The following is a 25,967-nucleotide window of genomic DNA, read 5'->3' as shown; positions in this document are numbered from 1 at the left end:
CCTGACATGAATATAATTGAGCAAGTCTGGAACTACATGGAGCGAGAGAAGGTGAAAAGGGCTCCTTCAAACCTGCCACAGCTCTGGGAAGTGTTGCAAGACATATGGAGATCAATTCCACTTGATTTTATTCATAAACTTTATGATAGCATGCCTGATCGTGTCCGTGCACTTCAGTATCAAGGGGTTCCATACCAAATATTGATAATATTTTAGAATGATTTACTCTGGTTACTTGTAACATTTGTTTGTTATGATGAAAATGTTTAGTTTATTAAGAGAACTTGAGAACAAAAGGTCAAATTGTGGTGTTTTGTCATTTTGGTAGGTGTTTTCCATATTTTTTGCCAATACTGGTACTTTGTTGTGTCCTGTTTGATCCCAGTCCTGATGGACACCTAGTCTCAACCAGATGCTCAGTGAACCTTACTGGCAAGCTTTCTTAGGATAATCTTTATACAGTACTAATGTACTGTATATGGTCTTAGATAGACACACACAGATTGCACACACATTTGGGCCTCATTTCTTCCTGTTGTGTTTTCTCTACTCCTAGACTGTGAAGTTTGCAAATCCTTCTTCCTCAACAAATGCGAGGTTCATGGACCACCCCTCTTCATCCCCGATACTCCTGTTCCCATGGGAGTCCCTGACCGAGCCAGACAAACACTTCCTCCTGGACTAGAAATCCAGAAGTCCAGTATTCCTGATGCAGGCCTGGGAGTGTTCAATAAGGGAGAGACTGTTCCAGTAGGTGCACACTTCGGCCCCTGCCAGGGAGAGCTGGTGAACCGAGAGGAAGCCAAGAACAGTGGAGACTCCTCGGTTGTGAGTTTGTCATAAATTTTATTATAAAGATTGTATATTTTTATGTAAGAAAATATGATGACTAGATGAAGGTAGCTCCAATTAATATCAATTTCTTCTTGCAGATGATATGTGGAGTAGTGGTGTAAATCGCAAGTTTGAGCACAATGCGGTCCGACATTGGTTCTTTTAGCCAGTGTGGTGGAACTTGCCTGTTTAATAAAAATACTAGTAACACCTCAGTGCTCAAGTTGTCTGTGTCTATGCGTCAGCCCTGTGATGACCTGGCGACTTGTCCAGGGTGTACCCCGCCTTTCGCCCGTAGTCAGCTGGGATAGGCTCCAGCTTGCCTGCGACCCTGTAGAACAGGATAAAGCGGCTACAGATAATGAGATGAGATGAGATAGTATATACCCGGTGTGCTGTGAGACAAAGTGAAGTGTGCTGTGGAATTTTGAGCAACCCCATGCATTTTCATGTAGGCTCATGAAATAATATATTTTTTAAATACAACAATGACTACTTTTTCATTAAAAATGTTTGTAGGTAGTCACTTTTAACTTTTTTTTTTATCTAAATGGCCTTTAATCCCATTTTGAAAATAAATTTGGCTCCAGGGAGGAGGATTATTATTGTAGCGACCAGAAAAGGCAGTCGCTTTAGTTGTTGCCATTTCCACGGAGCCTTGCCAGAGTTCAAAGGCTCATGGGGCTGTTAATGTTAAAGCTTGGAGAACATTAGGGGCTAAATAGCAATGAGCCACCTTGACCAAGACTCCTGCAGTAATTGACCACCTCTGTCCAGTATTTCTGATAGGCATGTATCTTGTAGTAAAATAAAACAACATCTAGAACCATGTTATGTACAGAGCATAGGATGTCACATAAGTCAATCAGTCCCTCTCCCAGTCCACCATCCCACTCTGCCTGAAGTCCTATACCACCATCTTCCGTTGCCAAAAAAAGACCATTAGCAGCCTGAATGACCACTGACCAGTGGCACTTACTCCCGTCATCATGAAGCGCTTTGAGCAACTGGTTCAGACTTGCATCATCTCAAGTTCCCCACCCATGTTAGACACCAGTATACTTGTAGAGCTAATGGGTCTACAGAGGACGCCATAGCAACAATTCTCCACACTGCCCTCACTCACCTTGAGCAGCAGGAGAGCTATGCTAGGCTGTTCTTTGTGGACAAGCTCAGCATTCAACACCATTCTCCCTCACAGACTGGTGTCCAATCTGACAGACCTGGGACTGTCTTAATCCATCTGCCTCTGGATAAAGGATTTCCTGTCTGATTGCCTCAGCAATGGCTCCCCACTCTTCACCCTCTAGTCAAGTCAAGTTTATTTGTATAGCGCTTTTAACAATAGACATTGTCGCAAAGCAGCTTTACAGAATTTGAATGACTTAAAACATGAGCTAATTTTATCCCTAATCTATCCCCAATGAGCAAACCTGTGGCAACGGTGGCAAGGAAAAACTCCCTCAGACGACATGAGAGAGAAACCTCAAGAGGAACCAGACTTGAAAGGGAATCCATCCTCATTTGGGTGTTAAGAGGCAATGTGATTCTAACATATTTAACATGAAATCAGTTTTGTTGATGTTCTACCTCTTCATTGATGGAAACTTGAGTGCAAAACTGTTCATGACAACTGCAGTCCTAAAGTTAGCAAGTCAGCTGTAGTGCTCAGCCATAAAAGCATTACTGTAAGAGTCCAGAGCATCTTCCAAGTGTGACTTTCAACTGTCCATATGGGGCCATCCTCCACAGAAGCGATGTGATGAGACTCCAACCAGATATAGGGCATCAGAATGGATCAGGCAGGTCTAAGGAGCAGAAGAGGTCAGGATTGCCATGTCACTCAGAGGGACAGATGGGGGGAGGGGGAGAGAAAGAGAGAAAAAACAGGTTGTTGGGTATGCCCAATGTCACCTAATGAGTAGGAACAGTATACATTTTGCACTGAGTACAAGCAGGGACTCCGGCAACTAACTATGACAGCATAACTAAAAGGGGAGAGCCAGAAGGTAGCACAGGCATGAGGGAGCCCCGGGACATAAAGCAGCAGCCATGACAGGATCAACAAACTCAAGCGAGCAAGTGAGTGGGGAACTGACAGCATCCATACATCCCAGTTTACCAAAACGCTCTGTCTGAGGATCCTCCAGATCTACTCCTTTCCCTCACAAACACTCTTAACAAAAGGCTTGGCTAAACAGATGTGCGTTCAGCCTAGACTTAAATGCTGAGACTGTGTCTGATTCCCGAACACTACTTGGAAGGCTGTTCCATAACTGTGGGGCTTAAGAAAAGGCTCCGCCCCCTGATGTAGCCTTCACTATACAAGGTACCAGCAGATAGCCTGCACCTTTTGATCTAAGTAGGCGTGGTGGGTCATAGAGGAACAGGAGTTCACTCAGGTACTGTGGCGCGAGACCATTCAGTGCTTTCAAGGTCAAGAATAGTATTTTACAATCAGTGTGAAATTTGATTGGGAGCCAATGCAGTGTGGATAAGACAGGGGTGATGGGATCATATTTTCTAGCTCTAGTAAGGACTCTTGCTGCTGCATTTTGAACTAACTGGAGCTTGTTTATGCACTTATTGGAACATCCAGACAGTAAGGCATTACAGTAATCCAACCTGGAGGTAACAAAAGCATGAACTAATTTTTCTGCGTCGTGTAGTGACATTGAATTTCTTCTCTTAGAAATATTTCTGAGATGAAAGAAAGCTAACCGGGTAATGTTATTGATGTGAGTTTCGAATGAAAGTCCGGGGTCATTAATCACTCCGAGGTCTTTTACTGCTGCATGTGAAGAAACAGAAAGGCCATCCAGAGTTACTGTGGAATCAGAAAACTTCTAGCTGCATGTGGTCCGAGTACAAGTGCTTCAGTCTTGTCAGAGTTAAGCAGAAGGAAGTTAATAAGCATCCAGTGTCTAATGTCCTTCACACATTCCTCAATTCTATTAAGCTGGCGTCTCTCATCAGGTTTTGTAGAAACATACAACTGTGTGTCATCAGCATAACAGTGGAAACTAATATCATGTTTATGAATAATATCACCCAGAGGTAATATGTATATCAGGGCTTTACATTAACTTTTTTGCTCACCAGCCACTGTGGCTAGTGGATTTCCTGAGTCACTAGCCATTCAGCCTTTTCACTAGCCACAATTTTGTTGCCAGGAAATCGCAGTTTTTTTCTTCACCATGATACGTTAAAGTTCGGAAGATCTAGATTTAATAATGAATGGCAGCGTATAATGTATCTGTACAGTAGCACTCAAGTATTCAGTGCTGTTAAGGTAGCTCCCTCTGTGAAAACATGGAACCAATTCAGACAAAAATATAAATAGAGTATTCTGTTTATTGAACAAGCCCCTTACAATATGAAATATCATATAGGAAAAATAACATTCAGTACAATTGAACTGATTCTAATATTAAAAGTCCAATTCAAAACATTTATCATTGAAAAACATTTGATGTTTTGATATGCAAGTATTATGTGTATTATCAAGTATTATTATGTATGTTATGTATTATCTATTAATTGTGTGTGTGTGAACATGTGTAGAGAGACATTAAATGTCCTCATTACATTCATCATCAGATGAGTCTGAATGGTCCATGAAAAATGGTCTTCGTGACCTGAGGCTTCCAGCAGGCTATAAGTTGATAGCTGGGGCGAGATCAACTTCTTTCCAATCGTGTGAACATTTCTAAACAGCAGCTCCATCCTCTCCAGCTCAGCCGACTTCATGACCGCCAGGAACTGAAAGCAATGCAGTCCTGTAGTGAACCAGCTGTCTTCGCCTGTTTTGATGTTATAGTACCGATGTGTGCATTTGACTTTTCGTGGTCCTTTATAGTTTCGAGTTTAAAATTACTGGTGCCTGTCTTTGCCAGACTTTCTACAGTCTTCGCAGTACAGGGTATTTTCGGTTTTGCTATGAACGAGCCAATCTGGGCGGCACGGTGGTGTAGTGGTTAGTGCTGTTGCCTCACAGCAAGAAGGTCCGGGTTCGAGCCCTGTGGCCGGCGAGGGCCTTTCTGTGTGGAGTTTGCATGCTCTCCCCGTGTCCGCGTGGGTTTCCTCCAGGTGCTCCGGTTTCCCCCACAGTCCAAACACATGCAGGTTAGGTTAACTGGTGACTCTAAATTGACCGTAGGTGTGAATATGAGTGTGAATGGTTGTCTGTGTCTATGTGTCGGCGCTGTGATGACCTGGCGACTTGTTCAGGGTGTACCCTGCCTTTCGCCCGTAGTCAGCTGGGATAGGCTCCAGCTTGCCTGCGACCCTGTAGAACAGGATAAAGCGGCTAGAGATAATGAGATGAGATGAGATCTCTTGTGTGGTGTGTAATTCACCCCTCTCATTTAAATATGGCGAACATTTTTCGGCGCGCACTTTGCGCATTACGGACCTCGGTGATTTTAAAATGCTGCTCCGGCCCTGCTCATTTCTGCCCCCTTTTTCCTGAGCAGCAGGGTTTGAAACTCCAGCTATATGCTGCCACACAGTGCGCTTGTCAGTCATCAGCAACTTTGTTGCTTTGTTCATTAACCGTAGGTTACCATATCATTTGATTTTATCTGAGACGTTAACAAATGTTCTAAATCAGGGGTTTTCAAAGTGTGGGAGAGTCAGCCCCCCCCTCAGAGAGCAAATAAACACCAGCGCCCCCCCTCACAATTTTTGTTGTTGCTATACTTAATGTTCCATTCGTATTTAAAAAAAATGGTTGTTGTACACATTTTTTTCTTTTACACATTTTAAACATCTGTGCTTTTCTTTTTAAAACATCTTGTTTTACATATTTTAAACATCTCATAGCATTAGTTAGTTTTTTTTTTTTTTTTTTCTTTTTTATCAGACATCTAATTTTTGGGTTTGTTTACCTGACATGTTTCGACGTACAACTTCCGTCTTCCTCAGAGTGTCACCGGATGTTAATTGGTGACGCATCTTTTATCAGCTGCTGTTTCTGAACCCAAAAATTAGATGTCTGATAAAAAAGAAAAAAAAAACTAACTATATTTAATATAAGACATAATGAACGTAATCGAAAGATCTCATAGCATTGTTAGCTAGCACCTCTTGGCAGACAACACACTGTGGCAGTGGAGCATCTTCAGATCCAGTCCATGAAAATCCAAACTTTAAATAATCGTGATCATACTTCCTTCTTTTTTCAGTCCCCCCAGGATTTCGCGGGTCTTTTTTGTGATTGTTGCGGGCTAAAATGTCTGATGTTGCGGGGGGTTTTCCAAAAAATTGCGATGAAGGTTGCGGTGTTTTTTAGGTTTTTCTTGTGATTACATTGTGGGAGGAAGTGAAAATTGCGAGAAATTGTTGCGATTTTCTCTTTTTGTGATTAAAATTGAGTGATACGTTAAATATTAAGTTATTACTGAAAAACTATTGATTAAAAAAACAGACACTGAGAAATGGTCCTATAAACAACTTTACCAATATAAAAGATTACCAGGACTACAAAAATGCAGAAAAATAGGCTTTACTTATCCAAATGCACCTGTTGGTTCAAAAGTTAAAGTGCATAGAACCTCACAGCACAACATGAAGTTACCTTAAAATATAATATAAATGCCTCAGCTTTCATGTAAGAAAAAAACTATTAATACTAGTGTAGCACTTGTAACACTGTAAATGCAATAATTAATAAATAATGCTACTGGACCAGTTCTAGATTGGTTAGTGGTGTGTGTAGTATAGAGGAAGAGACATGAGACATGGATACAAATAAGCCGGCAGTTTACTGAATAATAATGAATATGAAAAGGATCAGTAAGTTGGATTGGTTGAGTGTAAGTAGTTCAATAAATATTCACAGTACAAGAGATAAATGAATAAATAGATCAATGAATATACAGTACAAGATGTAAGTGAATAAATAGATCAATAAATATTTACAGTGCAAAATGCGTATTTAAATAAGTCCTATGAGTTTAATCTTTTCTTGTTGAATAAATTTAAATAAGTTTGAATATGGGTTTATTCTAGCTTTTCTTGACCGATCTGTTATAGTCTGAATAGCTTATTTCAGTAACAATTGCTTTAGCTATGTTTAAGCTATTTGAATTTATTCGTTTCTAGTTTTCTTTGAGTTAGCTCTTTCTCTTTAACAGGTAAGTATTTTAGGTAAGTTTTTTAAATGTTTCTTTTGTTTGATTAATTGTTTAACTTTTCAGTTTTACTTTGACAGGAAAACCATAAAAGAAAAAATAAACAAATTAACCAATTCACACTCACACATTCACCCATTCACACTTCACAAGTTTCTATTCTATTTGAAGGCCTTCAATAGATTACTGTGTTGCAACACTTTAACTTTTCAGTCCAATGGATCCGTCCAATTCGATTTGTTCAATAGCTCAGTCAATATTCAAAGAATAGCTCAGTTCGAGTCAAACCGTGTATCAAATGCTGGTTTCAATCCTTGCAGGGGTTAGAATCTCTTGGGTAGGCTCGCCATCTAGTGTCCACTTCAATTATCGTTCAGTTCGTATGCTGCCTCGCAAACGCTGAATAGAGTGCTCCGAGATGATGCTAAAAATAGCAACACTGCGGTCTGCGCGGCCATCTTGGAAGTCACTCGCTCCAGAGCGCTCATAGAGCACACATCATAGAGTACACATTCGCCAATTCGTTTCCGTGTTAAAGGGCTTAGAAGCTTGGATTTTTTAAGAATTTAGACATCTGAAGTGATGGAGCACTACTGTGAAAGTTTGGATAAGCAGGCACGGGAGCGTTATGCTGAGAAGGTATGTTTCATTGGGAATGTAGATCCATACACTGTTAGTGAGAAAGAATGGAAAGCTGACCCCAGCTTGTTGCCGCATGTGACATACATCGATCTTGTGAACTATCTAGTGTTTCACCCAAGTCCATTTTGTGAACTAAAGCATGTGTGCATAAACATTACTAGGCCTAGATCTTAAATGCCATTTGATGCAACAATGCACTGCAGTAGACATAAGCTACCTAATGTGACAAATATATCCATTAATCATTGCTGAAAGTACATAGAAAAGATAATAGTTTGTATCACATTTATTTTAGTAACTATGAAATTCAAGACAATTTAACCTACCTGTCACAAAGTGATCAGAACAAATCCGGATACAGTCAAGTTGTCCTAAATCTGATCGGTTAATGGCAGCCAGCCACTGTCATCTCCTCCGCTCGCTTTTCTCCTGTGCTGCAATTCCCTGGTTAGTCACGACTTTAGGGAGTCTGTGGAAGCTTTTGCCACCCTTTTCCCCCCGGCTACTACAGCCAACAATGACACACGTATTCGGCATTGTCACCCCTTTTTGCTTCACTGAACAACAACAATGCACTGACACAGCGACCTTTGACTTCCAATATGGCCGCCGCTGGGTTCGCGCTGACCTCGAAGCACTCCGAAGTAAAGGGTCCGATCCGTCGAGCTGTCCTCAAACTCTCCCGGGGGTAGGAAAAAAACCTGGCCTGCACACAGGCCATAAAAATACATAAAATAAATAAATATTCCTCTCACCAGTAAAACTGTATACTCTAATTTTACATAGCGATAGCGGAGGAATGCTAAACTATTCCTCTCGCTACTGACTGTCACCATAGCAGCGTAAAATGAACTCGGGATTAGCCATTACTCAAAAGCACAAATTAACCGACAAAATGTCGAGGAATAGGGAATAATCTATCATGCATTTCCCTTCTTTAACACAAAACATTCAGAAGCTAGTGAAAACACCTTGAATAACTGTGTTTTGACAGGTGGAAACATAGGTTCTATTTAATTTCTCCTGACTGCCAGAGGCGGTGCTTAAAGCACCTGAATGTTCATCACATGCTCATGCAGTTCGAGTGTATATACCAACAAAGTCGCTTGCGACAGGGGTGACGTATGCCACTGCACCGGTACTTAAGGTACGTTCACCCCGGAAACGTTCTCTTGCATCTTCTCGTGCAAAGCAGGTTTGTTTTGAGCCGTATTATTTTTGCTAAGAGCAATTGCCTGGAGTCTTGCAAACCCTTAACGGGTTGGAGCTGCGTTTTTCTCACCCTCTTAAGACTGCGATTTGCCATTTGGTTAAGTGATTTGTCTCGAAGCTTTAAGGTAAGTAAAGTATTTTCAGCTAAGCCGTTTATGAGTGAGTATGCGCTGACTTCAGCAGCTAGCAACTTCTAATTATAAGTTTCAGTTTCACCGTGATCATATGGGTGTTTTCTCGCCTTGTAGCGACCTAATAAGTATCGTTTTGTTGCAAGTGGGATACTTATTTGGTGTTTTTGTGCACTTTTGATTCACGCTGTAGCTTGTTTATTTCAGTTTTGATTGCTGATTACCTGAACGCAGTTGGGTGAGTGTGTTCGCTCCTGATTCCACCGCGGATATTTCGTTTTGTTTGCTTGGCTCTGTATTGGTACTTTGACACTGCTTGTTTACCGTCACCTAATCCATATTTAGGTAAGTAAAATAAACAGCGGTCATGTTTGTTTTGTGCTGATTGTCGAGCCCCTCTCGAGCCAGAGGATGGTCATGATCGATGCCTGAGCTGCCTCGGCATCGATCATCTGCGACAGGGATTAACTGAACAGGCATGTATGAACTGCAGTTGCCTCAGTTTAGCCACACGCAATGCTAGGCTTGCTCAGCTGGAAAGCAGTTTGGGCTCTCGACTGCCCCCAGCACCGAGCGACTGCGCTCTGTCTCCTAAGTCTAGGAAGCGCCCTAAGCAGCAGTCACATGAGGCTCCCTGTAGGCCCAAACACCAGAAGGTGGACCCCTTGGCGCAACGAGTGGACACCTTGGCTTCAGAGTTTGCTGAGATTAAGGCTTTGCTCTATAACCTACAACCGCCTGAGGCACGGCCTGCTGATGCTCTCGCCACTGCTGCTTCATTTACTCCTCCTGAGCCACAGCCTCCGGTGCTGTCCCTGGCCGTGGAGCTTCAAGAGGAGGACGTGCTTTCCACTATGGCGTCTGACAGCCTAGATGCGGAAGAATGGGAGGACGAACAGGTAGACAGGTCCCACGGCTCTGGGGGCGACTCCATAGACACTGGCCGTAGTTCACTGAGGGGCTCAGTGGATAGCCGAACATCAGTGGTCAAGCCCGCGGTAAAAATGGTGCTAGCCCGCCTGGGGTTGGACACGGCGCCATCTGAAGTACGGATGCAGAGTGCCTTTTTTAGACAGGCCTCCCCCTCTGCTGTTTTCACTATTCCACCTTCAGCCCCCTTTATTGAGGAGCTACAGAGATGCTGGGCGGACCCCAGGCGTTTCTCCCACCTTCCTAGCGACTGCCGGGCGCTGGCTAGCATGCAGGATGCGTCCAGTCATGGTCTGGTCAGCATGCCAACAATCGAACCGGCCCTTGCTGCCCTGATCCTTTCGCTGGACGAGGCGTTGAGACCCGACGCTCGCTGTCCACGGCCACAGTGTCGTTTGACCGATGACTTCATCGGGAAGAGCAATGACGCTGCAGCACAGGCTGCACGCATAGGCAATTCGTTATCTCACCTGATCCTGGCCCAGTCTCAGGCCCTTCAGTCTTCTGGAGCAGACCCATCACTGCAAAGCCTAAGTGAGGCCTCGCTGCAGGCATTTGCTTTCATGTCCAGGGAGCTGGGCAGACTAATGTTGTCTTTAACCCTCGCCAGGCGTCAGGTATGGTTGGCTCAGTCACCACTCTCGGAGCCCTGCAGGAGGGCCCTCCGCACTCTCCCAGTTGTTCCGGGACAGCTCTTTGGTGCCGCTGCACAACAGGCTTTGGAGCGCACCCTTCAGGTGACTCAAGCCAGGCAGCAGTTTGCCAGCCTGAGGCGTGTGTCCACGCGGGCGCAAAGACCACCTTTGATGCCTGCCGCTGTTCCACCAATTCCGCGGCCCCTTGTACAGACTTGTACAGACACCCTTGCCGGATACATTCCACCAGCCAGCTGCTAACCGCCCCTTTCGCCAGGCACGTCGGGATACAATTCCCAGTCCCCCCCCCCCCCCAGGGGCTGTAGGGGGCGTGGAGGCAGACGTTGACTACTCCACTCCGGCGGTCGGACACTTCACCAGTCAACAACTCGCCTACTGGGAAGTGGTAACATCGGACCCCTGGGTTGTATCCACCCTCTCTCAGGGTTACAGCATACAATTCAGATGCCGACCGCCGAGATTTCAAGGGGTCAAAATGACCATAGTAAAAGATCAAGCTCTGGCACTACGCCAGGAGGTCTTGGCCCTCCTGGAAAAGGGTGCCATCGAGCCATTAGATCCACCTTCACAAAACAGTGGGTTTTATTCCACCTATTTCATCATCCCCAAAAAAGGGGGTGGGCTTTGCCCCATACTGGATCTGAGACATTTGAACGACCACCTCAAGGTCTTCAAATTCTATATGCTGCGCACATCCGACGTCTTAAACAGCATCAGACGGGACGATTGGTTCACAACCATCGATCTGAAGGATGCATACTTCCACGTTCCCATCGCTCCTCATCACAGGCAGTTCCTCCGCTTCGCCTTCGAAGGGAGGGCTTACCAGTTCCGAGTATTACCGTTTGGAATTTCCCTAGCACCCAGAATCTTTACGAGATTCGTCACGGCAGCACTATCCCTACTTCAGAGCAGGGGAATGCATATCCTCCCCTACCTGGACGACTGATTGATTTGTTCTCAGTCGAGGGTAGACGCGCTCAGCGACTCAGCTGTGCTGGTTTCTCACATCACCAAGCTATATATGTTACCTCTGGGCGATATTATTCGTAAACATTGTATTAGTTTCCACTGTTATGCTGATGACACACAGTTGTATGTTTCTGCAAAACCTGATGAGAGACACCAGCTTAATAAAATTGAGGAATGTGTTAAGGACATTAGACACTGGATGCTTATAAATTTCCTTCTGCTTAACTCTGACAAGACTGAAGTACTTGTGCTAGGACCACATACAGCTAGAAGTAAGTTTTCTGATTCCACAGTAACTCTGGATGGCCTTTCTGTTTCTTCACGTGCAGCAGTAAAAGACCTCGGAGTGATTATTGACCCCAGTCTTTCATTCGAAACTCACATTGATAACATCACCCGGATAGCTTTCTTTCATCTCAGAAATATTGCAAAGATAAGAAATTTAATGTCATTGCATGATGCAGAAAAACTAGTCCATGCTTTCGTTACCTCCAGGTTGGATTATTGTAATGCCTTACTGTCTGGATGTTCCAATAAGTGCATAAACAAGCTCCAGTTAGTTCAAAATGCCGCAGCAAGAGTCCTTACTAGAACTAGAAAATATGACCACATCACGCCTGTCTTATCCACACTGCATTGGCTCCCAATCAAATTTCGTATTGATTATAAAATACTACTATTGACCTTTAAAGCACTAAATGGTCTCGCACCACAGTACCTGAGTGAACTTCTGCTCCTCTATGACCCGCCACGCCTACTTAGATCAAAAGGTGCAGGCTATCTGCTGGTACCTCGTATAGTGAAGGCTACATCAGGGGGCAGAGCCTTTTCTTACAAAGCCCCACTGTTATGGAACAGCCTTCCAAGTAATGTTCGGGAATCAGACACAGTCTCAGCATTTAAGTCTAGGCTGAAAACATATCTGTTTAGTCAAGCCTTTTGTTAATGGTGTTTATGAGGTAAAGGAGTAGATCTGGAGGGTCCTCAGACATAGAGTGTTTTGGTAAACTGGGATGTATGGATGCTGTCAGTCCCCACTCGCTTGCTCACTCGAGTTTGTTGACGGTGCAGTGGCTGGCTGCTTTATGTCCCGGGGCTCCCTCATGCCTGTGTTACCTTCTGGCTCTCTCCTTTTAGTTATGCTGTCATAGTTAGTTGCCGGAGTCCCTGCTTGTACTCGGTGCAATATGTATACTGTTCCTACTTATTCAGGTGACATTGGGCATACCTAACCACCTGTGTTTTCTTTCTCCCCCCCCCCCCCCCCCCCCACCCCAAATCTGTCCCTCTGAGTTACATGGAGTCAACAGGAAATCTTTTGGTGGAGACGGTGGGGACCTCGACTGGCTATCGTAGCCTGCAGGGAATCGGCCGTCAGACATTCTGTCGCATGTCCCAGACCCGGTGAAATGTAACTGAATTGTCTTGGCCAGGCCTAACGGTCCCATCTGCATCTCATCATTGCTGAGGAGTGTGCTCCCATCACCCAGTCAAGCATCCAGCCAGAGCAGGTCATGATATATTTTTTACCATATTAACATGCCATTGTGCATCATGCCTGATGTAAAGACTCTCGTCTCTGCGAGCCTACCACACAGATTTAATACTTGTCATTTTTAGGGCATACCTAACAACGTGTTTTCTTTCTCTCTCTTCCCCCCCCCCGCCCCCCCATCTGTCCCTCTGAGTTACATATTGATCCTGGGATTGAGATGCTGGCCTCTTCTGCCCCTCGGACCTGCTTGATCCATCCTGGTGCCCTGTGTCTGGTCGGAGTTTTATCGCCCCACTCCTGTGAAGGACGGCCCCATGAGGACAGTTGAGGGTTATACCTGTTAAAACTGTTAATATTATAGTCAGGCTGTCTGTTGTTGCCCAAATGAGGATGGGTTCCCTTTTGAGTCTGGTTCCTCTCGAGGTTTCTTCCTCATGTCGTCTGAGGGAGTTTTTCCTTGCCACCGTCGCCACAGGCTTGCTCATTGGGGATAGATTAGGGATAAAATTAGCTCATGTTTTAAGTCGTTCAAATTCTGTAAAGCTGCTTTGCGACAATGTTTATTGTTAAAAGCGCTGTACAAATAAATAAACTTGAAACTTGGGCTCAGGGTGAACCACGCCAAGAGCTCCCTCACACCCAGCCAGAAGACTGTTTCTTGGCCTTCAGCTGGACTCTCAGCTGTTGAGGGCAACCCTGTCTCAGCGATGGGTGAGCGATATTGTCCGACTGTTACACCGCTTCAGGAAGGGATGAACCCTGACCTTCAGGTCTTTCCAGACACTGCTAGGGATGCTCACCGCAGCCTCGTCGGTAGTTCCTTTGGGCCTCCTCACACTCGGGCCTCTACAGATCTGGATGAACAGCCTTGGTTTACATCCACAACATCACAGGCACAGGTCAGTCAGAATCACTGCCAGTTGCTCCTCATGTCTGCATCCATGGAGAGAGCGCTCTTTCCTAACGTGGGGGGTCCTGAAGCACGGCATCAGGAACCAACGTGTTGCCCGATACCGGTGATTCTCAGCTTTTTACAGTCCCGTCTGGACGAGGGCCTTGCACCCTCCACCATCAAGGTGTATGTAGCGGCTATATCCGCAATGCACAACAGGGTGGACGGGCTGACTGTGGGATCTCACACACTGGTGAGCCACTTTCTTAAAGGTGCTCAGCGCATGAGACCCCCTCAACGCAGTCCAAGACCAGCTTGGGACTTGCCTCTGGTTTTAAGTGCACTGTGTAAACCTCCATTTGAACCCCTATAGGGGACGGAGCTCAAATGGCTATCTTTAAAGACAGCATTCCTATTAGCTATGGCGTCGGCTAAGAGAGCGGGTGAACTACACGCCCTGTCTATCGTCCGGGAGTGCTTACGATGGAGCCCCGATGGCACGGGTGTAACATTGTGGTCTAATCCTTCGTTTCTGCCCAAGAACTTCTCCTCTTCGTACACCAATCAGCCCCTCAGCCTGGAAGCCTTCAGACCACCGCCTGAGGAGAATGAGCAGGGCCAAGGTCATGTCCTTCTTTGCCCAGTTCGAGCACTGAGGGCATACATTGAAGTGACTGCTGCATTTCGACAGTCGGATGCACTGTCTGTGTGTCACACTGGACATAGGCGTGGCCACGCGTTGTCCAAACAGAGACTGTTGAACTGGATCGTGGAGGGCATTAGCCATGCCTACACTAACAACAGCCTCCCGGTCCCTCCCCACATCCGAGGCCACTCCACTCGGAGTGTGGCTGCATCATGGGCGGCTCTACGTGGAGTTCCACTCTCTGATATCTGTGCTGCTACCTCATGGGTCTCAACTTGCACGTTTGCAAGGTTTTATAGGGTTAATGTGGCCATGCACAATCCACTGGCCACAGCCACCCTTTTCAGCCGTTCGTAGGGTAAGTAGGTCTTCCTCGTGACCCTGTTGGTATTAGTCATCTAGGTGCTTTAAGCACCACCTCTGGCGGTCAGGAGAAATGAAATAGAACGATGGTTATGTATGTAACCGCGGTTCTATGAATTTCGGATGACCGCCAGAGCTTGGCTGTCACTCGGAAGGCTGACGAGAAGACTGCCAAGAGAATGTTTCCGGGGTGAACGTACCTTAAGTACCGGTGCAGTGGCATACGTCACCCCTGTCGCAAGCGACTTTGTTGGTATATACACTCGAACTGCATGAGCATGTGATGAACATTCAGGTGCTTTAAGCACTGCCTCTGGCGGTCATCCGAAATTCATAGAACCGCGGTTACATACGTAACCATCGTTTCACCTCGCTAGCTTATTACATTGTAATACATTCATTCAACTCGTTGAACATACAAAAACAAAGTAAAACTAACCAAAACACTCTTCAAAACACTCTTATCAAGATCACCGCTAAGATGTTGTCGGGTTGACTGTTGATGAACTATATTAGAGATGTTAAATGCGATTTATTTGGATACTGATTCAAGAGGTCTATATTTTGTGTTGATTCGTAGTGATTTCTGTTAGCGTCTGCCGTTAGTGTTTAGAACTAGCGCGTGCATAACTGGGACAGTGTCTTAAAGGGGCAGTGTCTTTAAATTAAAGGGATGGTTCAAACACCATTAAAAGCATAGAAACTTGTACCAAGTGGATTCTAATAAGTGTATTTATTAATGGCTGTGTCTTATTTATGTGTTTATTGCTATTTATTCAGAAATATTTCTTATTTATTTCACTAGGATTATTTATAGTCCTATTTGAACTGGGGGTTACATCAGTACTGTGTGCAGGCAGTCTCTCCTGAAGACTAAATTAAACAATAATTATAAACTAATAAAATAAATGGCTCAGGCTTCATAGAAGAAAAAAAACAATTTGAACAGAATCTCACAGTATGATGCTGAAGCTGCCTAAACAATGGAAAATAAAATACCATTTTGGCAAAAATGTTGGCAGCCATTAATTTCTTGTATTAAGTAAAAAAATAATGTAAAGTGCACACAGTCCTTCACTGTAAATATAACACACTTTCAGTAACAGAATTTAAGCCTATATAAACATTGTCTCGCACATGCAGTGTTGCCAGATACTGCTGACGTTTTCCAGTCCAAAATATGTTCAAAATCCGCCAAAATGCACTTAAAACCGCCCAATCTGGCAACATTGCGCACATGCTGCTTCCCTTGAACGTATACACGGAAGTAAGGCGGAAGGTAGTTTGTTGACGTCACCTCAAGACGACGCCAACGATTGGTCAAATTTGCGGGAACGTTGCGGTGATTGGATATAATTGCAACACCGCCCTGAATTCGCGGGGATTGGTTGAATCGCAACATCGCGAAATCCTGGAGGGTCTGGTTTTTTGCTTGGCCCAGACTCTGTCTCCTCACTCACTGTAGCTTTAGGTACTAAAAATCGATCCATTTTGTCTCTGGCAAAGGCTAGCTGAAGTTCGCTAAATGTCCGCAATAGTAACTTATTCTGGTTTATGTTTCCTCACGTTGCGCCCCCCCGAAGAACTCTGGCGCCCCCCAGGGGAGGCGCGCCCCACACTTTTGAAAAGCCCTGTTCTAAACAATTCTAACATGTCAGAATGTTTACGCAGGTGCTCATGAGAGTTGTAGGCGTGTAATATTACATTGCAATGTGTTTATTATATCAGATGCCTTCAGAGAAAACTACAATTAAAATATATTGTCATACCACAGAATAAACCACCCACCAAAGTGGCTAGTGAGACTAAAGTTATTACCTGCCAAAGCCGAATTTTACCCGCATTTGGCGGGCGCTAATGTAAAGCCCTGATATATATATATATATATATGCAGTATGTCTAGAAAAATCACCATTTACCTGATAGCAATCAGTTAAATAAGAGCTGAGCTAGGAGAGGGCCGTTCCCTTAACTCCCACAACATTTTGTAGTCTATCCAGAAGAATGGAATGATCAATGGTATCAAATGCTGAACTAAGGTCAAGCAACGAGACACAGCCCTGATCAGACACCAACAGTAGGTCGTTTACTACTTTAACCAGAGCTGTCTCTTTGCTATGATGAGGTCTAAATCCTGACTGGTACATTTCATGGATGTTATTCCTATGTAAATATGAGCATAACTGCTGTGCCAGGGCTTTATCTAGGATTAAACAAGTTGTTCTTCTACATTTACAACTGCACCCTGCTTGCTCCTGTAATGGCATCATCATATTTGCGGATGATACTACCATAGTGGGGCTCATCTCTGGGGGGAAGGAGTCTGCTTATCAGCACAAGGTTGAGCAGCTGTCTGGGTGGTGCTGAGACAACAAACCTGGTCTCAACCACCAAAACCAAGGAGCTGATCATAGACTTCAGGAAAAAGAAAACGGACTTTCAGCCTATTCTCATCAGTGCGCAATATGTGGAGAGGATCCTGGACTTCTGGTTCCTTGGGGTGCACATAGAGGAGGAGCTGACCTGGAGCTCTAATGCCACACAAGTGATGATGAACGCACAGCAGAGACTTTACTTCCTGATGATCCTCAGGATGAACGACCTCCCTCAAAAACTGCTTGTGTCCTTCTATTGTTGCTCCATATAGAACATATTTACATACATACTGCATCAGTGTGTGGTTTGTCAGCTGCACAGGAGCAGAGAGAAAAGTGCTCCAGAGGGTTGTCGCCACCACCCAGATGATCATCGGATGCCCTCTTCCCTGCCTGGAAGAGCTTTACAGTTCCTGCTGCCTCAAAAGAACCCTCAGTATATTAAAAGATCCGTCCCACCCCAGAAATTCTCTGTTTGAACTGCTGCCCTTGGGCAGGCAGTTCAGGTCAATTAAGAAATGGACAAATAGACCCCTTGCACATGACGTTACGCATCATGTGATAATTGACCCCCAGGTGAAAAGACACCAGTTTTCGTGTAAGCAAGGCTTAACCAGTCCTAAATATGGTTCATTTTTACACTGTTTTTGGTTGTACCAATCATTTAAATCGAGGAATAGATAAAAGATATTACCATTTCCCTGCTATGAAGAAAAATGCTGTTAAAGAGAAGCAAATGCTTCAAGAACAATGAAGAAATGAGTGGTTAAAGAGAATACAGCGAGAGGAGCTAACCCTAAAAATTGCAGAGAAATTTGCGACTATTTAAAATGTTTTTTTTTTTAAATAGACAGGTGCAACAGAGTATGGAAGAGTTTGTTTAAGAATCTCATTTTATTTCTGCTCATATTTGAATTAGCTTCTTCATGAAAGTGTTCAGACAAAATCAAATGATTTTCTTCCAGATGAACCAACTTCCTCATTCGACATGGAAAACCCAGATTGGGCACCAAACAAACAACGCTGACATAATTCGTTAAAAAAAACAACAAGGAGCGACATGTTCCTGATACATCCTGAAAGAACAGAAAAGATTAAGAGCAAAAAGCGCTGAAGCTTTGCTTCTGTTATCAGAGGAGCTCAGTCCTGTGCAAAATGTCAACCTGGAGCCAGAGTGTAGTAATGAACCTACAGTTTGAGAGAGTTCTACACAAACGCCCTGAACTTTACAACAGCTGCAGGCATGTGAAATGGAAATAAATCGACTAAGGCAGGAAAAACTATTTTGGATAAAATTGTTAGTGTCTGTTGCACACTTATCAACCTGTGTGACTCAGTTGTGCCTTTTGAATAGAGAATAAATGAAGAGGGAACTGAACATGAACAGTTTATTGAAATTATTATTACAAGGGTGATTTACCGGTATAGTTAACTATATGATTATAGTTAGCTATATGACTACAGCTGCAACTGGAATGTGCCGATTCTGTTTGCATTTGTAATTATTGTACCATCCACTATTAGATAAAATTAAAATAAAATCTTACAACATTGTTTGAAAGTCTAGAGCAAGATAATGTTATTTTACAAATAATAATACTTCAGAGATTTTGTTTCTTTTTTAACAAATAAATATCAATGTATAAATGAGTGCAAATAGCTCTGTAACTTGATGTCCTTGAGGTTGTTGAGACATGGCGGGCCGGGAATACCATCTAGCCCACAGTTCAAGTAGTAGTCCTTTGAGAGTAAATGCTCAGGCTTTTGCAGCATTCTGTTCCCTAAAGCTCATCTCATCTCATCATCTCTAGCCGCTTTATCCTGTTCTACAGGGTCGCAGGCAAGCTGGAGCCTATCCCAGCTGACTATGGGCGAAAGGCGGGGTACACCCTGGACAAGTCACCAGGTCATCACAGGGCTGACACATAGACACAGACAACCATTCACACTCACACCTACGGTCAATTTAGAGCCACCAGTTAACCTAACCTGCATGTCTTTGGACTGTGGGGGAAACCGGAGCACCCGAAGGAAACCCACGCGGACACGGGGAGAACATGCAAACTCCGCACAGAAAGGCCCTCGCCGGCCACGAGGCTCGAACCCAGACCTTCTTGCTGTGAGGCGACAGCGCTAACCACTACACCACCGTGCCGCCCTCCCTAAAGCTGATGTCGGTAAAAATTCTTTACACAAAGGTTTTCTTGTTTATGTAGTGCGGTGTGCAGTTTTTTTTTTTTTTTTAAACTGTTCTTCCATGTCCGGATTCTTCCGGAAAAGGAAAGTACATTCCAACATGTAGCTAACACTAGGCCACAAATCTGCACCGCCACAGTTTATTAGTGACTACGATCTGTATAAAATTCATCAAAACCAATGGATTGGTTTTGAGGAATTTTATACAGATCGTAGTCACTAATAAACTCTAATTTCCATGTATCCTTCACTTCTTTATAACTAAGATTATCCAAGTAATCTGTTAGTAGAGCTTTTTTAGCTGTAGTTTTCTTCAGACAACAGCAACGGATGTCTGACATCTTTGCTTGGCTTCAGTATGTGAACAGTATGTAAACAAAGTTTGCTTGTCCCCCAGGTATAGGGTAGGGTAGTGACCGTTGCTAACGTAAATGTGATGTCAGTGTAAGGGGTCTATAGACTGAAAAAGAGCTTCTACCCAAGAGCCATAACTGCACTAAACAGTGCTTGTTTTAAAGGGACTGTGCAATTTAAAAAAAAAAAAACAGCAGTGTGTGAATGTTTTGTGCGTGTATGTCTCTTTAGAGTTTTTGAGTTGTTAATATATATTATGTGGACATATTTTATTTCTTTATTTTTAATAAGCAGATGTTGCACTGGTAGGATGGCATCCAATTTCGTTGTACGATATGCAATGACACACTTTTATATTCAAAAGTGGAGCTCTCCGTCTCATGATTTCTCCTTCCACACACACTTGCCACATTAGTTCACTACCCGTCAAGTTTATTTTTGAACATCAACATGCTTCTAGGATATGTTGCATAATCACGGTCACCTACTTCTACGTTTGAGTTGAGAGAGATTTCTTTCACAGCTACCCTAACTTGCAAAAGAACAGGTAGCTTTTCCTCTGGCAGTAGTTATTAAAAAAAAAAAGACAGAATATTAGTGTTTCCCTCAGGATTTTGTGAAACTAGGGTCAGTGGCCCTCGCTCTGGGGGCATGCTCCCCTGTGAGATAATTTTGTTTATTTTAAAGTTAAATGTATCAAACTGGTGCACTTTGAGAGCAAAATTAAGAGTTTTAGATCTATGAAGACCTTGCACAAAACAATTTTGTGCTTTAGTAATTTAAGCATAAACACACTAGTTGTATTGATATGAATGGTGATGCCACAGCAAAAAGGCCACACCCGCAAAGCATGGTTAAGGAGTTTAACAGTTCATAAACGGTTAAAAAAAATGACTAGAGCATACACTTCAGCCCTCAAAGAAATGAAGCAGAAGTGGTTACCTGTGTTCAACTGGTTTATTTATTTTTTTAGAAAATTTAAAATATTGAATAGAGAGCATGCATTTTAGCCAAAAATAAACCTATTTTGAACTCTGGTTAGAGCATGCACTTGTGTTTTGAATGACAAATACATGCTACCGGATGTGGTAGCAGCTTTTTTGATTCAAATAAGCTAAAACTCTACAAATTTAACCGTGCAGTTTTAAAGCGAGGATATGAGATTCGGACATGCTGATGTTAACGTTCTCTAAGCTCAAGTTTGATGAATGCTAATTATCAATGCTAACTTCTCCATTGATGTTATCTGTTTTCTATTTTAAATTGATAACCATAGCATTGTGTTTGGACTAGTGGATGACTGGAGTGGACACTGTAAAGTTAATGTTATCAGTCTCAAATCAAATAGTGTTTGTGTTCTGAAAATGCTTCCGTCACTATAGTCTAGGTAACTCATGGAAAACACTGTAATGAACGTTGCCTCACGTTTTTAATAAATTATACAATTGCCTGTCTGATTTACCTATCTGTTTTAATAATTATTTGACAATCTGCTGAAGTGCAATCTGGGTCAAATTTTGCAAATGACTTTCTAGCCCATCATAATGTGTGTGACATTCTTCATAATTGATAGCCAACTTTTAATTTGGTGTGCCTTGACATTCTGATTTGACCTTTGATGTGCTTCAGCCCCAACAAGCTTGGAAGTCTCTGGTACATATGATACTCACTTATGGTTGAGCAAGTTACAGTAGTTTTAAGTGAACATGCAGCCTAGCCCATCTCTAAAGTCCTTCCCGCTCCATGCAGTCAGGCACATTGGGCGGCGCTGACCTTCGTTTCCATAGCCCTCGGCCTCTCACCTATACAGCTCGGGTTACAGGGGGGCTCGTCCTCTGGTCACCGCGAGAGGCAACAGCCGAGTCTATAGCTATGTTTTAATGTCCATTTTAAGCTCTTCATTCTGGTCCGTGAAAATGGCATTGCAGGCCAATTCAGGGTGCTGATGCCCAAACAGTTTGTAGATTTTCTTTTTTAAACATTTAGAAGGCTATGCCTCTAATGCCTGGTTTGTTTGTTTGTTTGTTTGTTTGTTTGTTTGTTTGTTTTTTTGGCCCCTCCTTTAATTTTTGACCTTTCCATGGCTTTTGTTTCATTGCTGCACACTGCTTTTGCATTAGTGTAGAATGTTAATGCGCATTCGCTAACTTGGTTGTGATTGACTGGTGAGAACACGTATGCTGTCATGTGAACCTGAAATGACAGGCCCACAGAGAGGGCCGGTAAAAGCACGGCAAAACAAAATCTCTGTTCATTATGCCCTGACGAATAAACGTGACTCAAGATAGCTGGTTCTGTTCAGACAGTCATCCTAGCTTACTTCTCAAGGGAATTTTTACAGCTAGGGGAAATATCCTTAGCAAAATCCATTCCAGTATGTTGCCTTCCCTCTTTTTCATATTCCTGACCGTAGTTGGGAAGCGGGAGTGAATCCGGTTTGCTAGACTCGCTCACTTCCCTGCTCGCATGGCTTTCATAATGCTCCTGGATTCTAACGGGTATATGAGTCAGGACACACACACGGCATTGGTCTGAACAAAGTAACGTCTTCATATGAAAATAGCACTCATCACCATTACAGTCGTGGCTAACTCCACATACAGTGCTCAGCGTAAATGAGTACACCCCCTTTGAAAAGTAACATTTTAAACAATATCTCAATGAACACAATTTCCAAAATGTTGACAAGACAAAGTTTAAAATAACATCTGTAACTTATAACGTTAAAGTAAGGTTAATAATATAACTCAGATTACACATTTATCAGTTTTACTCAAATTAGGGTGGTGCAAAAATGAGTACACCCCACAACAAAAACTACGACTACATCTAGTACTTTGTATGGCCTCCATGATTTTTAATGACAACACCAAGTCTTCTAGGCATGGAATGAACAAGTTGGCGACATTTTGCAACATCAGTCTTTTTCCATTCTTCAACAATGACCTCTTTTAGTGACTGGATGCTGGATGGAGAGTGATGCTCAACTTGTCTCTTCAGAATTCTCCATAGGTGTTCGATTGGGTTCAGATCAGGAGACATACTTGGGCACTGAATCACTTTCACCTTGTTCTTCTTCAGAAATCCAACAGTGGCCTTAGACGTGTGTTTAGTCATGTTGGAAAAGTGCATGACAACCAGGGGCATGGAGTGATGGTAGCATCTTCTCTTTCAGGATAGAGCAATACATCTGTGAATTCATGATGCTATCAATGAAACGCAGCTCCCCGAAACCAGCAGCACTCATGCAGCTCCACATAAGGACACTGCCACCACCATGTTTCACTGTAGGCACCATGCATTTTTCTTTGTATTCCTCACCTTTGCGACGCCATACAGTTTTGAAGCCATCAGTTCCAAAAACATTTATCTCGGTCTCATCACTCCAGAGTACAGAGTCCCAGTAGTCTTCATCTTTGTCAGCATGGGCCCTGGCAAACTCTAGGTGGGCTTTTTTGTGCCTGGGCTTTAGGAGAGGCTTTTTTCGTGGACGGCATCCATGCATGCCATTCCTCTGCAGTGTATGCCGTATTGTGTCACCGGAAATAGTCACCCCAGTTGGCTTTCTACTTCTTTAGGTAACTGCAGTGAACTTGCATGCCAATTTTCTTCAACCTTTCTCATCAGAAGACGCTCCTGTCGAGGTGTTAACTTCCGTGGACGACCTGGATGTCTCTGTGCAGTTCCAGCTTTCTTAAATTTTTGTACCACTTTTTCTACAGTATTCTGACTGATCAGTAAAGTTTTGCTGATCATCTTGTAGCCTTCACCTTTGTTTTGTAAAGAAATTATTTTCTTTGGGGAATTCTGAAGAGACAAGTTGAGCATCACTCTCCATCCAGCATCCAGTCACTAAAAGAGGTCATTGTTGAAGAATGGAAAAAGATTGATGTTGCAAAATGTCGCCAACTTGTTCATTCCATGCCTAGAAGACTTGGTGTTGTCATTAAAAATCATGGAGGCCATGTACAAAGTACTAGATGTAGTAGTTTTTGTTGTGGGTTGTACTCATTTTTGCACCACCCTAATTTGAGTAAAACTGAAAATGTGTAATCTAAGTTATATTATTAACTTTACTTTCACGTTATAAGTTAAACAGATGTTCTATTAAACTTTGTCTTGTCAACATTTTGGAAATTGTTTGTGTTCATTGAGATTGTTGAAAATGTTACTTTTCAAAGGGGGTATACTCATTTACGTTGAGTACTGTAATTTCTGCATAGTGACAAAACCAGCCATATGCTGGGGGGAATCCGGCTAAACCCCTGCTGCAACAGGCCCTCTTAAAACTGCAGGGCATATTTTACAAGTACCATGCAACTATCTGAGGAAATTATGATTAAAACGTTGATAGAATTAGACTAAAATTAAAATTGAGTTCCATTGATGAAATCTTGACCAAAAAAAAAAAAAAGTCTAAAATGTAACTACTATTTTCAGGACACAAGACCAAAAGTAAATTTAAAATAATTTAAATTAAAGATGAACACTGCTACACTGAACTAAAACAACATTGGCGCCCAAATAAATATTACTTGTACAGATTAAGAATATTTTATATAAAACCCATTTAGAGACAGAACTGACTTTTAAAGTTGTGTATTTTTGTAGCTGTCTGTTTAGAGACCAAAACACAAGGGACAGATATTTATCAGAGAGGTCTGATTCACAGCACAGCTTTGCCATGTCAGAAATAAAGCCTTTTATGAGAAACCTTTCCTTTGCCTAAATTCTGATAAAGCCTTGCCTGCATTTTCCTATAGTTACTAAATTCATCTCAGAGCTTGTCAGCTGTTTTGTGAATCTTACGATACAGTCGAAAACGTTTAATTCAGCCTTCATGAGGCTTAAAAATATTGGCATGAGCCATTGTTCTTGTTTCTGTAAACCTCATTTAAAGCCATATACAGTGGGGCAAAAAAATATTTAATCAGTCACCAATTGTGCAAGTTCTCCCACTTAAGAAGATGAGAGAGGCCTGTAATTTATCATAGGTATACCGCAACTATGAGAGACAAAATGAGGGGAAAAAAATCCAGAAAATCACATTTGTCTGATTTTTAAAGAATTTATTTGCAAATTATGGTGGAAAATAAGTATTTGGTCAATAACAAAAGTTCATCTCAATACTTTGTTATATACTCTTTGTTGGCAATGACAGAGGTCAAACGTTTTCTGTAAGTCTTCACAAGGTTTTCACACACTGTTGCTGGTATTTTGGCCCATTCCTCCATGCAGATCTCCTCTAGAGCAGTGATGTTTTGGGGCTGTCGCTGGGCAACACGGACTTTCAGCTCCCTCCAAAGATTTTCTATGGGGTTGAGATCTGGAGAATGGCTAGGCCACTCCAGGACCTTGAAATGCTTCTTACGAAGCCACTCCTTCATTGCCCGGGCGGTGTGTTTGGGATCATTATCATGCTGAAAGACCCAGCCACGTTTCATCTTCAATGCCCTTGCTGATGGAAGGAGGCTTTCACTCAAAATCTCACGATACATGGCCCCATTCATTCTTTCCTTTACACGGATCAGTCGTCCTGGTCCCTTTGCAGAAAAACAGCCCCAAAGCATGATGTTTCCACCCCCATGCTTCACAGTAGGTATGGTGTTCTTTGGATGCAACTCAGCATTCTTTCTCCTCCAAACACAACAAGTTGAGTTTTTACCAAAAAGTTCTATTTTGGTTTCATCTGACCATATGACATTCTCCCAATCCTCTTCTGGATCATCCAAATGCTCTCTAGCAAACTTCAGACGGGCCTGGATATGTACTGGCTTAAGCAGGGGGACACGTCTGGCACTGCAGGATTTGAGTCCCTGACGGCGTAGTGTTACTGATGGTAGCCTTTGTTACTTTGGTCCCAGCTCTCTGCAGGTCATTCACTAGGTCCCCCTGTGTGGTTCTGGGATTTTTGCTCACCGTTCTTGTGATCATTTTGAGCCCACGGGGTGAGATCTTGTGTGGAGCCCCAGATCGAGGGAGATTATCAGTGGTCTTGTATGTCTTCCATTTTCTAATAATTGCTCCCACAGTTGATTTTCTTCACACCAAGCTGCTTACCTATTGCAGATTCAGTCTTCCCAGCCTGGTGCAGGTCTACAATTTTGTTTCTGGTGTCCTTTGACAGCTCTTTGG

The 25,967-nt window shown here is 43.1% G+C and overlaps 1 protein-coding gene across 1 annotated transcript in view; it reads left to right on the top strand.

Annotated features, from left to right (window-relative positions):
- LOC132865872 (zinc finger protein 345-like) overlaps positions 1-25,967 on the top strand; it is a 42,150-nt gene that overhangs the window by 3,598 nt on the left and 12,585 nt on the right. The window contains exon 2 of the mRNA XM_060898383.1: positions 557-828. Coding sequence (XP_060754366.1) covers positions 557-828 — 272 coding nt within the window. The remainder of the gene's footprint in view (positions 1-556; positions 829-25,967) is intronic.

The sequence above is a fragment of the Neoarius graeffei genome, chromosome 18 (genome assembly GCF_027579695.1).
Source record: "Neoarius graeffei isolate fNeoGra1 chromosome 18, fNeoGra1.pri, whole genome shotgun sequence".
Classification (NCBI taxonomy): Eukaryota; Metazoa; Chordata; class Actinopteri; order Siluriformes; family Ariidae; genus Neoarius; species Neoarius graeffei.
Note: the sequence above shows the minus strand (reverse complement) of the source record. Positions and strands in the feature narration are given on the sequence as shown.